Consider the following 16,452-nt stretch of genomic DNA (forward strand, 5'->3'; position numbering starts at 1 on the left):
GATGTGTCAGCTGCACTTCCATGATGGGAATCTGTTCCACCACATCTCAAAGGTGCTCTATGGAACTGAGACTAGATTCCTGTTCTTAGCTGACAGGAATGGCACAAAGTGTGGTCTTCAGCTGCTGTAGCCCATCTGCTTCAAGATTCAACATGTTGTGCGTTCGTTCTTCTGCATACCTTGTTTGCAACAAGTGGTCGTCTTTTGCTTTCTGATCAGCTTGAAACAGTTTGGCCATTGTCCTCTGACCTCTGACATCAACAAGACATTTTCTCTTTTTATGGCCATTCTCTATGGACCCAGAGATGGCTGTGCAGGAAAGGCCCAGTAGATGAGCAGTTTCTGAAGTACTTAGACCTGCCCATCTGGCACCAACAACAACGCCACATTCAAAGTCACTTAAATCACCAATTCATCATTCTTCCCCTTTCTGATGCTCAGTTTGAAATTCAGGTTGTTTTGACTCCAATCTACATAACTAAATGCACTGAGTTGATATCATGTGATTGGCTGATTCAATATTAAAAAAAAAAAAAAAAAAAAAAAAAGAATATCAGCAGACAGTGTTTGCATTAATTCAAGGTTTTATTTTATTTTGCAAATTTATTAAAGCAGTAAAAACCATATTCAGTGTCATGTCAATAGTGTGAGCTACTTAAAGTGCACATGGAGATCAGCAGCATCATGTCGACCAGGACACGAAGCTCTACAGAGAGAAATCAGCTGCACGTTTTGGCCATGAATTGCAGCAGGTTTGCTTTTCTGGGTCGATTCGACTTTTATCAAAATTATTTCTAGAAGAAACATTCAGTTCAACATGAAAGCCACGACCAAATATATAAAACAGATGTTCTTCAAAGTCTCACGTGAAACAAATGTCTAACTTTATTGATTATATAAAGAACTACAGACTATTTGCGAACTGAATGCTTTAGCTGAAATAGCTCAGATTTTTAAGAATTTTTTCAAATCTTTAATTTTATTAGGTGATATATCTTTGAAATCTGAAGCGTCCCCCACACTGTACAACAAAAATATTCCAGTTGTGTTTATTTGAGATGTCTTTAAAGTGAGATTTCTAATGTGGAACTGATGTGAATAAAGTCTGATAACAGGACAGATTAAGTGCAGCAAGGATACAGTGACACCTGCAAAGGTACCTAAGCAGCTTTCTTCATAGTGCCTATGGACATGAGGATACTTGGCTTCTCTTCTATGACCCGCACAAGTAAATTATCAATGTACTGCTCCAGCTCCGATATCTTATGATCTCTCTCCGAGAGCTGTTTCTCCTGTTTCAAGACCAGAGAGATCAGCTCCTCCCGAGTCAGCTGGGAGTAAGGCCCTTTCATCCCACTGTCACTCACCTGTGGAGAAACAAAGCATCATTTTTAAAAATCAAACCAAAGGTGTCAGGATACAAAAAAAAAAAATCTAAATTCCATCGGTCCATTTCTTGCTGAAAATCTATTATTTATTTATTTTTAAACCAGAGGGGAAGAAAGAAATACCTTTGTTTTGTCCTGAACTCCACTGAGGATCCCTGTGGATTTGTTTTGATTTTCCCCTTGAACAACTGAGGCACCCTGCTGCTCGAGAGGATTAAGGGGTCTTACAGGCTGAAGCCTGAAATGATGAGAAAACAAAGCATAAAAACAGATGTGAGCACTTGTTGAATGGAAGTAAAAGGAAACTGTATCACCATGCGAGAAAAACAAATCTATTCAACAGTCAATTCAACTGAAAATAATACTCAATAATAACAACACTGAGTTAGTTTATCCACATCAAGCTTACTACACTGTAAAGAATACACATTTACTGTTTGTGACTATATCAGTGAAAGCTAATGGGATTGAACCTGGCAAATAATACAACTGAAATGTGCATAATGATGAATCTTTTTGAATATAGTAATGTAAAAGTTAGTTTTTTTTTTTTTTTGCCTTTCTTTCCAGCATCTTAACCATCTCACCTGCGTGAAGGTGTGGGTGCCCCATCCTTCTTCACACCTGCCTCCGCTATACTCTGCAGTTTAAGGGACTGGGACTCTTGGAGCAGACTCTCCTGGACGTGCACGGGACTTGTGGCATCAGAATGGGGGTCGCATGCTTGCGGTGCACTGTTATCAGGTGCAGCTGCACTTCGATCCTCCGCAGCATGGCTTCCTTCGGTGTTGGGGTTCATTAAAGTGCTCGAGGTGATGTCATCCTTTGCAGGAGGTGGGGGAGCATGGGCCATCTTTAAGGATTTGATTTTTGGTTGAGAGGCAGCATCTTTATCACCAGTTTGTGACCCAGCTGCAGGCCAGCGTACTGAACCAGCACCACCAGAGACCGTTGTGTCATCTTGGCCCGTGAGTTCACTTTCATCTTCATCATCCTCATCCTCAAATGGATTTAAGCCATAAACTTTAACTTGTTTGGTCTCTGCACCACCTAGATTAGAGCTTGTTTTTTGTTCAGATGACTGCTTTTCTTCCGCAGGATGAGGTATGGACGGTGCAGGACGTTTACTGTGCTTGGCTGCACTTGTTGTTCCATTAGCGTTATTACTTTGCATCAGGCTCTGGGAGTTCTTTGAATCTGTGGGAGACCTGCTCAGTGGAGCGATCATTTGCACCGAGCGCTGAGGGGGAACACTGACAGTTTTGACATCTTTGTCTTTGCTTTGCTTGGTAATTTGTGCCAGATGTCGTGCCGACACATCCTGCTCCCTGTGAGTCTCTTTCTCAGCTTGACTCCTTCCTGGCGGCTGAGGAGCTGGTCGCTTTTCTCGTTGAGTACTAATCAGGTCCTTTTCATCCAGGGAAACCGTCTTACTTCCCACTGATGACACAGCAGACTGACACCTGGAAATGAGAAAAGACTATGACAGCTAGGCATACTTCAGCATTTAATTACAGGAATGCCAACAGGGGGAGTCAAAATAGACTAAAGATGCAAGAAAAAAAAACAAACTGGTTTTTAATAATGTGAAAAATAATAAAGACAAACTCTATTGCTATGTTACAGAACAACCAAAGAAGAACACAGTTTTCTCAGTTTAAATATGTGTAAAATGAAAAGCTAAAAAAAGAAAAAAATAATAAAAGAAATGTGTGTTTTAATGTGCCGAGAACAACTGAAGTTTCTTTGACTCTACTACTCCTCAAACTGAGTTCTTCCCAAAGTTCCTAGCCATTTTTCACTTCACATTATGAGGTAAAACTATGCAAAGAGCCCAAATCTTTCAGCCCAGCCTGAACACTCGTCCAAACTAACACGCACGGCTGCGTAATGTTCAGGCTCGCGTCACTTTTATGTTCCAGTAAAAAGAGAAGTGCTGAGAAGAACTGCTGCTGACCTGTGGCTGACTGAACAGCAGATAAAGTAACTTCAGATAACACCTTTTCTATATTTTAATTATCATCATTATCATCATATTGTTAACCAAGCATTCAAATTCAGCTTCCCTACCTTCATTTCTGTTCTGTTCCTGATGCTATCCTGCTCTGCTTTTAACCCCGGAACACCGAGCGGTCATAATGATTCCTTTTAGCAAACTATGCTTAACAATATCAGTCTCACGCTTGGAGAAATGTCTCCAGACGTTGAATGTGACGGTTCTTAAGAATTAAGGAGGATGTGTGTGAATTAACACCTACAAATATAATATTATTAAATGATGCATTTATTGCAGTGGTTGTGATCCACGTAGCGTACAGCTTTAACTAACCTTTGCTGAACCGTTGCCACTTTGGCTGCGCTGCCGTGGGGGGAATCGGGAATCTCCTCAAAGGGGTTGCATGAGAAGTTTTCATCAAACGGATTAGTGGAAGTGACTTCTGCAGAACTGCTCACTTTGGATTTCTCCCCCGCAGCTCTACCTTCATCTTTTGTTTTGTTTTCCTTCCTTTCTGGCTCTTCTGCATTTCTCGTGGACTTTTCCAGCTTCTTTGCCTCCACTTCTTTCTTCTCTCTCCTAATCCTCTCCTCTTCCTCCCTTCTAACTTTCTGCTCCTCCTCAATCCTTCTCATTTCTTGTTCCTTTAGTAGTCTCTGTTCTTCCAACCTCTCCATTTCTTCCTTTTCCTTTCTAGCCCTCTCTTTTTCCTCTTTTCTCCTCACTATCTCTTCCTCCATCCTAACCCTTTCCTCCTTTTCCTTTTTAACTTTTTCCTCTTCCTCAATTCTTCTTTGTTCCTCCTGTCGCATTTTTTCCTCCTCCAGTCTCTCATATTCTTCCTTTTCTTTCCTAGCTCGTTCCTGCTCCTCCTCTCGTATTTTCTTCTCTTCCTCTTTTCTAATCCTCTCTTCTTCCTCCCTCTGGCTCCTTTCTTGCTCCAGCTGTATTCTCTTTTTCTCACGCTCTTCTTTTTGTTTTCTCAGAAACTCCTCCTCTTTTTGTCTTCTCTCTTCCTCCTTCCTCCTCTCTTCTTTTTCCTTTCTAACTCTCTCTTCTTCCTCAAGTCTCCTCTTTTCTTCTGCTAGTTTTTGCTCTTCTTCTCGCCTTCTCCTCGCTTCCATTTTAGCCCTCTCCTCTTCTTCTAGTCTCTTCTTCTCTTCCTCAATTCTAATCCTTTCCTCCTCAAGTTTCATTCTCTTTAGTTCCTGTAATCTCTTTTCCTCTGCCATTTTTGCCTCTTCTTCTTGCCTTCTCTTCTCTTCCTGAGCTCTTTTCTCTTCCTCAAGTCTCTTTTCCTCAGCTAGTTTTTGCTCTTCTCGTCTTCTCTTCTCTTCCATCTTAACCCCCTCCTCCTCTTCTAGTCTCTTCTTCTCTTCCTCAATTCTAATCCTTTCCTCCTCAAGTTTCCTTCTCTCTAGTTCTTTTAGTCTCTTTTCTTCTGCTAGTTTTTGCTCTTCTTCTCGCCTTCTCCTCTCTTCCATCTTAGCCCTCTCCTCTTCTTCTAATCTCTTCTTCTCCTCTTCCTCAATTCTAATCCTTTCCTCCTCAAGTTTCCTTCTCTCTAGTTCCTGTAATCTCTTTTCCTCTGCCATTTTTGCCTCTTTTTCTTGCCTTCTCTTCTCTTCCTGAGCTCTTTTCGCTTCCTCAAGTCTCTTTTCTTCTGCTAGTTTTTGCTCTTCTTCTCTCCTTCTCTCTTCCATCTTAGCCCTCTCTTCTTCTTCTAGTCTCCTCTTCTCTTTCTCAATTCTAACCCTTTCCTCCTCAAGTTTCCTTCTCTCTAGTTCTTGTAGTCTCTTTTCCTCTGCCAATCTTTCATGCTCTTCTTTCATCCTAACCCTCTCCTCTTCCTCCCGTCTTTTCTTCTCTTCTTCTCTTCTAATCTTTTCTTCTTGCACCCTTTTAACTTCCTCTTCTTCAGCCTTTCTTGTCTCCTCTTCCTCTTGTCTTTCACTGTCCTCAGCCAAACTCTCAAGCTTCTTTTGTTGCCTCCTAATCTTCTCCTCTTCTTTCCGCTCCTCCTCCATTAAAGTCCTCCTTGATTCATTCACACTCTCTTTTCGGTTTTCTACTTCAGATGTCTCCTCCTCCTCCTCCTCCTCCTCCTCTTCCTCCCAAGGTGAATATTGCCCCATTGCCTTTTGTGACTCAGATGGAGGAGAGTTTTCAGGGACATCTTCCATTGATCCATGGCCTGAACTGGACAGACTGAAGTTTGAGCTGATGCGAGAAGTCCGAGGTGGCGGCTCTTCACAGTATATGTGACTGCCATTGATGCACAAGTTACTCTGTTCCACAGGAGCCTGTTTTTCATGACCGGATGATGAGTCTTTGCTATCTGAGCTGCCTGAGCGTTTATGTATCATGAACTTGAACTTCTTTTTACCTGAAAGGACATGAGCAAGTTAACACAACAGAATGACAGAGGAAAGGAATGATAGTGAAAAAGTAAGTTCCTGACCTTCGGAGGACTCGACATTCAGGCCAGATGATTGGCTGCTGCTCAGCGTGGAGTTCTTTCCAGGCAGAACAGACATGGACTGAGACATGCTCTTCTGCAGGTTGGACTTTGGAGAAAACAAAGACTTAATCTTGTGCTTCTTGCGTTTTCCATCCTTGCCTGCTGCTGCTGCTTCACCATCACCGTTGGCCTCCTCCTCACTGTCCGTCAGGACCTGAGTGAAGGATGGCACCACACTAGTCACAGAATCTGATTCCTTTTTCTTGCCACGAACTTTGTCCTTGAACTTGCCCAGACGAGACCGGGATTTTCCAGCAGCGGAGAGGTCGAACATGCTGGCAGTCATGTTGTTTCTCATGAACTGGATGTCCACAAGCACCTCTCCTCTGTCTTTGTCTGGCTTACCAGTCTTATCCAGCAGTTTAAACCATCTGTTAAAAAGAGGCACATTATTAGACATCTGTCTGAATGATTTTTGACAAAAGTAATTATTTACACATCCAATGATTATGAAGTGGCAATGCTATTCCTTTTTAAATCATTCCTAGAAACGTGGGTGTTTTAGAGCTGTCTGAAAGTCTAAAACTGATCATGCTTGATGTGTCTCTATTTTTGCATTACCTAATACTGCCCATGATCTTCTAAATGATTTAAACAAATGAAAGTCTTAGACTCATTTACAGCATGTGGATGGATCATTCCATTTGCTATGGAATGATCCATCCCATAGCAAATGGAAAGTGGCAGCATGAATGTTTTTGGAAAGTCTGTGATGATCTAAGCACAACCAGCAAACTGACCATGAAGGAAAGTTTTAAAATGTATGAATGCTCATACTGTGTGTACGCCTCAGCATTGTTGCCTGTCTTACATGATTAAATCTTAAGAGCACAGTAGGCGTGTACCGCTGATGTTCATGGTCACAATGTTTTCCTAAACATCTAACTCTGCAGGTAGTTAACAAGCTGGCAGCCCCTTTGAAAGAGAAAGCTTTCATCCAAGATTAGTCTGATTCTTACAAAACTTAGCCTGCCAGATTCATTAGCCTCATCTTCATCCTTTAAATATACAACACATGCATGCCAGAGAGAAACAGAGAAACAAACTGCCCAACAGTGTTCTTAGTTAAACCACCACATTTTTAAACAGCTGGATATAACGGACCAGGATGACAGTCATTTAACCAAACAAATACTGGTTACACCATAAAAGTTGATTTATGAAATTAAAATTTCACATTTGTAGAAAAATCATAAACAGACACGCCGAGACCAGATGGTGCCAACTTTGCACCGTTTCTGCACCTGTGGCATCTAGTTCTGACAGAAGGGTCTCACAATGTGCAGAATAACTTTAACACAACAGGAAAAAAAAAAAAAGAAAAAAAAAAATGTCAGTCAGCAGAAAAAGTGCCCATCAGGCAGAAATCTGAGGTCAGCTCACCACTGAGCAAACAACTCCAACTGAAGTCTGGATTCCTAGGGAAATGAGGAAATAAGGATGGGGGCTGTGTGTTTGTAGCTGCAGGCTTCCGTCTCTTTTTCTGTATTACACATTATTGTCCAAATATGCTTTGTTCATGGGAGTGTTTGTGTGCCATACAGACTTTTTCCCTTCAGTTTAGACAGAACACAGCCCTCTGTAATTCACTTATATAGAATGGAAGAACTAAATACATGTAGAGTCAGCTGTGTTGAGATTTTATCATCATCTTAGGAATGCTTCAGATGTCATGCCAGAACAAATTAAAGGAGGGGAAACGCCTTTTCCTGGAAGTTGTGAAATGGCTGACTGCTGTCACCGTTCCCCTGCCTCCGACTTGCTGATGAGTAATGGGATGTGATTTGCAAATTTCAGGCCTTGACATAACTATGCCATTTGTAGTTTCTTCACACTTGCCCGATAAGTGCCATTCAACAGAACAGTGCTAGATGGAGAATATATTTATTTCTCATATACTGTAAATGTAGACAGTGTTCTGTTGCTGTTATGTTCTCACCCTCATGCATGAGGACACATTTCTAAGTGGTGCATTCAATTCCACGCTGATAACTTAATTCTTTACTGTCATTGCAGCATCATACTTTGTACAATTTGTTAATAATTTTGGTTACTTGTAATTTATAATTTAATTGCCTTTTTCATAAAGATGAACACTCTCCAGCCAATCACATGGCAGCAACTCCAAGAATTTAGTCATGTATACATGGTCAAGACGACCTGGTGAAGTTCAAACAGAGCATCAGAATTTGGAAGAAAGGTGATTTAAGTTACTTTGAACATGGTGTGGTTGTTCGTACCATACTGGCTGGTCTGAATATTTCTGAAACTGCTAATCTACTCGGCGTTTCCCACACAGCCATCTCTAGAGTTTACAGAGAACAGGCCAAAAAAAGAGAAAATATCCAGTAAGCAGCAGTCCTCTGGGAAAAAATGCCTTGTTGGTCAGAGGAGAGGCCAGACTGCATCGAGCTGATAGGAAGGCAACAGTAACTCAAATAACCACTCGTTACAACCAAGCTGTACAGAAGAATGCACAATATGTCAACTCTTGAAGCAGGTTTACAGCGGCAGAAGACCACACCAGGTGCCACTGTTGTCAGCTAAGAACAGAAAACAGATTACAACTTACATGGACTCACAAAATTGGATAATATAAGACTTAGAAAAAAAAATATCTGGACTCATGAGTTGATTTCTGCTGCAACATTATTATGTTCAGATAATTAAAATTTTGCATAAACATGAAAACATGGATCCATCCTGCTTTGTATCAACAGTATGCTGGTGGTGTAATAGTTTAGGTATTTTAGTAGTTTAGTATTTTCTTGGCACATTTTGGGCCCCTCACTACTAACTGGGCAAACACCACGGCCTACCCTCGTATTGTTGCCGTCAGGTCCACCCTGTGCAGTGTTATGAAGTTCAAATCAAATCAATAAAATGTTTGTCATGATAATTCTTATAATTAAGCCAACTATACCAAAAAAAAGGGGGAAAGACACTATAGTGAAATAATACAGATTTTTTTAATATTATATAGGGCACAGTGTCCTTAGTTATACTATTCTTTTTACAGGCAGATATGTAGATTTAGAGTACAGTATAGGATAGCATTGCAAAACAAATGCATCCCGCATGAATAAGGTGAAAAAAAATAAAAAGAAGAAGTAGTAAGTCACGTCAGTTAAATGAGAAGGGAAGTTGCCAAAAATTTTGGGCGTTAGCTCATTGAAGTAGTAAGCACTGTGCAGGAGTTACAGCTGCTTTGAATAGCTTTCATACATCATCATCATCATCATCATCATCATGATGCTATTTGACTAATCTCACACCTCTGTAAGTAACAAAGTGTGCAGCTCTGCTGGACAGCCAGAGCCGGGGGGATAATGCATGACTCAACATTTTGTAAAGCTATTTTACTTTCTGCACACACATCCTTCCTTGTGACCTACTGATAAGACAATGCCTTGTGTGGCTCAAGCCTTTCTTATCACAGAAGACAGCTGTGAGTGGGAGAAGAGCTGAGTGAGTTAAACAGCTCAGCAGTGATAATGTTCAAGGCTTATTGGTATCCACGAGTCAGGGCAACAAAATGAAGGCCAGTGCAAAGAAAAGAAGCTCACTTTCCCATGGTGACTGAAACTGGTGCCATTTTTTAACTAAAAAAAAAATTTTTTAAAATTGTATAATTTATGCTATGTCACACAATGATTAGAAAGAGGCAAAAAAAGCTGTTTTAGATGACAGAAATGATGAACAGAAGTAACAGTTGAGATCTGTCCTCACTAAATCGGGTTTTCTATATTGTTCCAAGTTTGTTTTTCCTTTAACCAAGGTTCATAATATCCCCTGGAGCTCTCCGCTCTCTGACTGCAGGCTTACTTGTGGTTCCTAAAGTTTCTAAAAGTAGAAGGGAGGCAGAGCATTCAGCCATCAGGTCGCTCTCCTGTGAAACCAGCTCCCAGGATGGATTCAGGAAACAGACACCCTCTTTACTTTTAAGATTTCATTTTTGATAAAGCTTATAGTCGGGGTTGTATCAGGTGACCCTGAACCCTCCTTTAGTTATGCTGCTATAGGCTCGGGCTGCTTGGGGACCCACCCAACCAATTACAGCAGATGGTTGTCCCTCAATGAGCCTGGTTCTGCCAGACATCTTTTCTTAAAAAGGAGTTTGTCCTCCGCACTGTCACTGTGCTGCTCATATTCTCTCTAATATTGTAGGGTCTTTACCTTATAATACAAAGTGCCTTGAGGCAACTGTTACTGTGAACTGGTGCTACATAAATAAAATTTAACTGAATCATATAGGTGCTATCAGACCTCACAAGCAGAAGTCACTATCATGGCTGTTGTAATGCCCTTGTGCAACTCTGTGCATAAAGCTTGGGTGTTGTATAAAATGTTAAGTGATTTAGCTTGCAAAGACAACATAGCAAAAATTGAAATTATTATTTTCCTATTCTAAAAAGTTGGGAGAAAGTCAACAAAAGATTAGAAAGATTAGAAAAGTGCATCCCAGAGAGCCCAAGTCTCTCAGAAGGTAACAACAGGATTTATAAACTTAGAACAGAAAGGAAAATTTGGGAATGTAACAACATGAAAGGGGAAAAGCAAAACCAATATTGAACTGCCCTGATCTCCAGGCCCTCAGGTGGCACTGCATTAAAAACAGACTATTCTCTGTAGTGGAAATCAATGAAAGCCATGGAAGAACAGAGTGTCCTCAATTGCAAATAATTCTACAAAAGGACAGAAAAAAAACAGAAGCGCACACAAACACACACAATTGAACAACAGTGCTTTTCTTCTCTCTTAAGACCCATTGAAGCATAGTGTTAAACAGTTCTGTGGTCTGACTAGCAAAAGTTTGAGACTCTTTTCCTTCTTATTTCTTCCTTCAGTCTCCACTGTATTTATGAGGGATTATCAGGCTTGTCATCACCACACAGCTCAAAAGTGAGCATACATGACGGTACAGGGCTAAATTAGTGCACTTGTACATCTGTAAGAACGTACAAGTGCACTAATGGACTACATCTGCTGAATGACATATACACTATATGGACAAAAGTATTGGGCCACACCTCTTAATCTTTGAATTCAGTTATTTTCAGTGCCACAGATGTATTTAAAAGCAAGCAATCAAGTTAGTTAAAGCTCTTTAGAGCTTTAAGTAGTCTGTCATGAAGTCTGTGAAAGAATGTCATTGTTCTAAAGAGCTCACTTTATTTGAGCGTGGTACTGTAACAGGATGCAAAAATTGCAAAAAAAGTCAGCTGGTGAAATTTATTTCCTCCTAGATATTCCACAATCAGCTAGGGATGTTATAGCAAAGTGGAAACATTTAGGAACCACAGCAACTCAGCCACAAAGTGGTAGACCCCATAGAGTTACAGAACAGGTAGCTTTGTGAATATTGCATAAAAGTCACCAACACACTGCTGAATCAATAACTGCAGAGGTGAGAAGCTCCTCTGGCATTTACATCAGCACAAAAACTGTGTGCCAGGAGCTTCATGGCATGGGTGTCCATGGGAGAACCTTTAGGTGTAATGCGTAGATGGCCCAGTACTTTTGTTCATATAGTGCAGGGATCCTCAAATCCAGGCCTCGAGGTCTGGTGTCCTGCAGGTTTTAGTTGTGTCCCTGATCCAGCACACCTGAGTCAAATATAGAACTTATTAGCAGGAATCTGGAGAACTTGACTGCATACTGAGGAGGTAATTCAGCCATTTGACTCAGGTGTGCTGGATCAGGGACACATCTAAAACCTGTAGGACACTGGACCTCGAGGCCTGGATTTGAGGATCACTGATATAGTGTATGTTTTAGAGCAACGTGCTGGTCTATCCAGGTCACCAGGTCAGCCTGGCTCATTCAAAGCTCTTCTTTGGATGTTGCTGCCTTTTGTTCTGTTCTGTCAAGATGATCCCACACTGCTTCAATGACGTTGAAGTCTAGGCTCTGGGGAGGCCAATCCATGACAGAGAGATACTGCATTGGCTACCCGCTGTAATGACCCCTTGTCAGTAGTTTATTGCAGAGTGGATCAAAATCCGAAGGTAATTTTCTGTGCTCATAATTCCATCATTTAGGACAACATATCCAACACCACTGGTGAAATTCAGCCCCAAAGCATGACAGAGCCTTCACCGTGTTTCACTGTTGTAACTCCCTCCTGACCTCCTCTGTATATATGGATGATGATTTGAACCAAAAAATTAACATTTATATTCATCACTCCATCAGAACTGTTGTCACTGATTTTCAGCCCAGTTCTTGTGTAATTTGGCATACCTCAGCCTTTATTTCCCACTTCTCCTGGTCCTGTGTCAGGTCTTTGCTGGATTTTTTTCTCCTATTCCTTAAGAACATGATTAGGCATGTCATCTAGGCATGAAACGGCCTATCTGCCTAGCAACTGGCCCAGCAATGGGCAGACAGCTCGGTTGTGAAGTGGCCTACCTGCCTGTGTGTGTGATCTTTGTACTACTTTCAGTAAAATGCTTTTTGGGAAACAGGGTTTTAGTCTCTGAAGCTGAAATGTGTCTGTTACTGTAACAAAATGCCTACTCAGAAAACAAAAGCCTAAAGCAGTCTGTTTATACCAGTGATTCTCAAATCCAGGCCTCGAGTGCCGGTGTCCTGCAGATTTTAGATGTGTCCCTGATCCAACACACCTGAATCAAATATAGAAGTCATTAGCAGGACTCTGGAGAACTTGAATGCATACTGAGGATCTAATTCAGCCATTTGATTCAGGTGTGTTGGATCAGGGACACACCAAAAACCTGCAGGACACGAGGGTCACGAGGACTGGATTTGAGGATCCCTGGTTTATACTATGATTGGGTTTTCATTTTATTCATATTCTTCTAGAAGCACTTTCTTTTTGGCGTGACAAACATTTTTAATAAGTTAAATTAAAACATGGATTAGTGTTTAAAAATAGGCCACGACAGCTGGGAAACAACACCACAGGAAGACCGCAGGATACAATCAAAACCTCCAGAGTAGCTACCACTCTACCGTGTAGTGGGATTGCACCCCCACCCAAGGTTCATGATTCTGTTTTCTAAAAATGAACAACATCCTGGTTAATTATTAAAACAACTACACAAACTAAATATTATAGTTCCTCATAATATCAGCGTCTATGACAAGCAACTCCTGTTCACAAAGGAAGTAAACATGATGCAGTTTTTGATTTGCAGTATTCACAAAAACATCTTTCAACTTTGACAGTAGTGCTGTTGTGCTAGCAGCTCACAGCACATATAACACTGTTTGTCTGGCAAGGCTCAGTACTACCACTGTGGTCTTGCTCAGACAAACTGACCTTGCGTGGCCATCGCTGCTGCCATCACTGTTTGCTTTTCTTTGATAAAAACGGTCAGGAATGTAAGGCCACAGCTGGAATGAAACCTCAGAGGCAACGTGCATTCACAGAGCTCACATAGAGATCAACAGAGAGCAAGCTCAGCTTCTGACTTCGCACACATAATAAAAATATTTCAGGGCAAAGAAAGGCTCACAGAAAAAAAAAAGCAGTGCATGAATCAGTATGTAAATTGCTGCAGCTTTGCTCAAGGGAAAATGAAATATTAAATCATCCACGATCAAACGTGAAACCTACAGCCAGGTAAAATTCAGATTAGCATACTTGAGCATCTTATTTTCAGGGCATATTGTGTGGCAAACTTATTGTGACGAAATGCCTTTAAATCACAGCTTATTTCCCTTTTACAGTCGGGAAGGGGGGGGGTGTCACAGTATGAACAGCCTTTTTTTTACCGCTTTATGGTGGAGGAAATATGAGGCATAATGAATCACAACATCAAATCTAGCCTTGTTGTGGATGCAATCATTCAAAGACATCCAACAAAGCAGACAGACTTAAAAACACCAACAGGAAAACCTGGCAAAGGTAAGAGAACGGGGAAGTGTGTGCTGTTAACAGGCTGGTATTGTTGTCTGCTTTTGTGTAATACCAGACACACATCAGGGAAACAAATCACTCAGGAACGGCTTACCAAGAAAATTTTTTCCATTCTTACAGAGCTACAAATGGCTCACTGTGACTCAGTTTTGTCTTGCATAATAAATATAACTTAAATTAGCATTAATACATTTAACCTTGACTGAGTAAAGAGTATTTTCTGCTTAAAGGAGCAGATCTAATCGCCATTAGCTGAAGTACCAGCAAGGCCTGTAAAACCCGATCAATTCCATTATTACTACAAACTTAGAGATGGGTGTGGATGTTTTTTTGCATAGTAAAAATGATTGCTTTAGTTAATTATTTATAAATTGACCATTTGAAGGCACAAAAATCCCCCACCCACCCACCCCCATCTGGAAATATGACTGAAGTTAGCGTAATCATCCTCTTGTTGACAAGTTCACTCAATGAAAGTGAATCTTTTAACTCACTTCATTCGCCTGAGTAAATAATGCTGCTTGGCATCCTTGAAGGCGGCTACAGTGGGAACAAATCCCTTAAGCTCCACTGGAGCAAGTAGGCAGCATTCTTAAGTCAAACCCACCAGAGCGGGTCTGGCCACTAATGCATAAGCAGAGTGCACATCCTCCAATAACTCACATCACAACAATAAAAAGGTGCAAATATCTCAGATAGACATTAAGCCTACGTCTGGTGAGGCTTGCAAATGTGTAAAACATATTCATATGCAACCGTTAGACACAGTTTTCACAAATGCTGCATCATTTTTTAAATTCTGCCCATATTGGGGATTTAATAGGGATTATGAAGATCAAGAAGGTGCAGCATGACTGACAGAAGGAGCTAACAGGAGTTTCTCCCCTTGTGGCACAGATGAAAATCAGAGCCACTCATTATTCACTTTGCCTTCCATAATCCCCCCATTTACATGCAAGGAGAAACCAACAACTCCTCATTTAATTTCTTTTGACGTGTCCATCTTTAGAGAGGTCAAGAAGGCCAGCTGCATAGTAAGAGGGCTTGATCAAAGAAACCCAAGATGATGGTTTTGCAGGAAATAGAATATGATCTGGTAAACGCTTTCACAGTTCGCACCCTGTGAAAGGCCCCCACCCCCACCATCATTTTAATAAATGTCACTATTTTCAGAGGCAGCATGCCAGTGGTGTATGAAATCATCGATAATTATAGTTCCGTTTTCCAGCCACTCTGAAATGAACAATTCTGGGTGTTTAGTTTTGTACTTTATCTTTGGTTCATTGTTTTGTATTTTTGTTTGTTTCAAACACAGGCTGCATACATTTCTTTAGGGCTGTACTTGAGCGCAGTACTGCTTCCCACATACACTGAAAGTGCAGCTCCTTGCTCTGTGTACTTACTCGGTCTTGTTGCGGGTTTTGTCCTCACTGAGCTGCAGCAGATTAATGACTGCCTGCCCCAGCAGCTTGTCCGGACCCACCAGAGCCCGGTGAAGGACGTGGACATGCAGCGTGCTGCCTCCTCCGCCACCCTGCTGCAGCTGCGGGAGGTCGAAAGAGGCCTCCTCCTTCCACACCGGAGCCACGCATTTCTCCACCACTGAAGTCTGATACTTGTCCTTGCCCACTTGTATGACCGCGTACGCATCGTTGGTGCCACTTTTCCCCTTTATCCTAAGGCCCCTGGCTTGGAGTACCGTTACCTGGACGCTTGTGGGACACCACTGCTGATCCGCCAAGGACATGCTGACACGACTTGTTGCTGGTGGCTCAGCGACGTTGAAGACTTAATCCCCCAAAACAAAACACAGCGGTGGCTACCATCGGTTCAGAGCCAGACTGCACAGAAGCGAGAAAAAGTTTTCTCCTGAGCCTCGCTGAACTTCAGGAACCAGCTGATTGGGCGTGGTTACACGGAGAAAGGGGCCTTGGTTGGATAAGGCACGCCCCCAGGTTTCTCCAACGAGACTCACAACGCGTTAATTAGACGACAGCCCACACCTGACGCTTGTGTATACCTGTCAGACTGCATCAGCACCACCCCACACTGAACGAACTGAAATAACACCAGGACTGAATGTAAAAGATTTTAATATTCCTTGATTTATTTACAGTTAAAGATGATCTATATTAGCCCCAAATTGTGTCACAGTTTACAGTTCAAAAAGCCGCCTGCTCCTTTCTTAGCAGCTATCCCATTTATGTCTAAAACCTGACACCCTTGCTCTAATGATTCTGTCACTTGGAGAGAGGAGAGAATACCACATGTGATAAGGTTCATTAGGTTGGATTCAGTGTCACCTTCAGCTCTGCTGAACTGTAATTAAGTTGAAGTGCCAGTGTCTGCATGGATTACATCAAACCTGCAGATGAAGGCTTTAAGCCTCTGAAAAACCGTGAATGCGAGATGATATTTTCCAGGTCTGTTTTTCCCCAGTTGCAGAGCTGCTTCCTTGCATGCTTTTTCCTCTGTGCATAACAGAACTTATGAGCCTGAATACACTTAAGTAGGCATGGGAAATGCATTTAGCTTAGTCACCGCTGTCTAAATCACTACCTAGAGCGATTTATATGTTTTTTAATGAGGTAAAGAAATGGTCATGTCACAATTTGCTCCTCAAACAAGTTTATGTTTGAATAGTGACTCCTGCTGTTTGAGG

The 16,452-nt window shown here is 41.6% G+C and overlaps 1 protein-coding gene across 1 annotated transcript; it reads right to left on the reverse strand.

Moving 5' to 3' along the window:
* Positions 1–576: 576 nt before the first annotated feature.
* rab11fip1b (RAB11 family interacting protein 1 (class I) b) lies at positions 577–15,700 on the reverse strand. Its single transcript, XM_030742217.1, has 6 exons — positions 15,194–15,700; positions 5,846–6,276; positions 3,718–5,770; positions 1,976–2,851; positions 1,512–1,626; positions 577–1,367 (listed from the first exon to the last, which is right to left on the reverse strand). The coding sequence occupies exons 1-6, from the start codon at positions 15,535–15,537 to the stop codon at positions 1,161–1,163; spliced, it is 4,026 nt and encodes a 1,341-aa protein (XP_030598077.1). The 5' UTR covers positions 15,538–15,700; the 3' UTR covers positions 577–1,160.
* Positions 15,701–16,452: the final 752 nt, after the last annotated feature.

The sequence above is a fragment of the Archocentrus centrarchus genome, chromosome 12 (assembly GCF_007364275.1).
Source record: "Archocentrus centrarchus isolate MPI-CPG fArcCen1 chromosome 12, fArcCen1, whole genome shotgun sequence".
NCBI classification, from domain to species: Eukaryota; Metazoa; Chordata; class Actinopteri; order Cichliformes; family Cichlidae; genus Archocentrus; species Archocentrus centrarchus.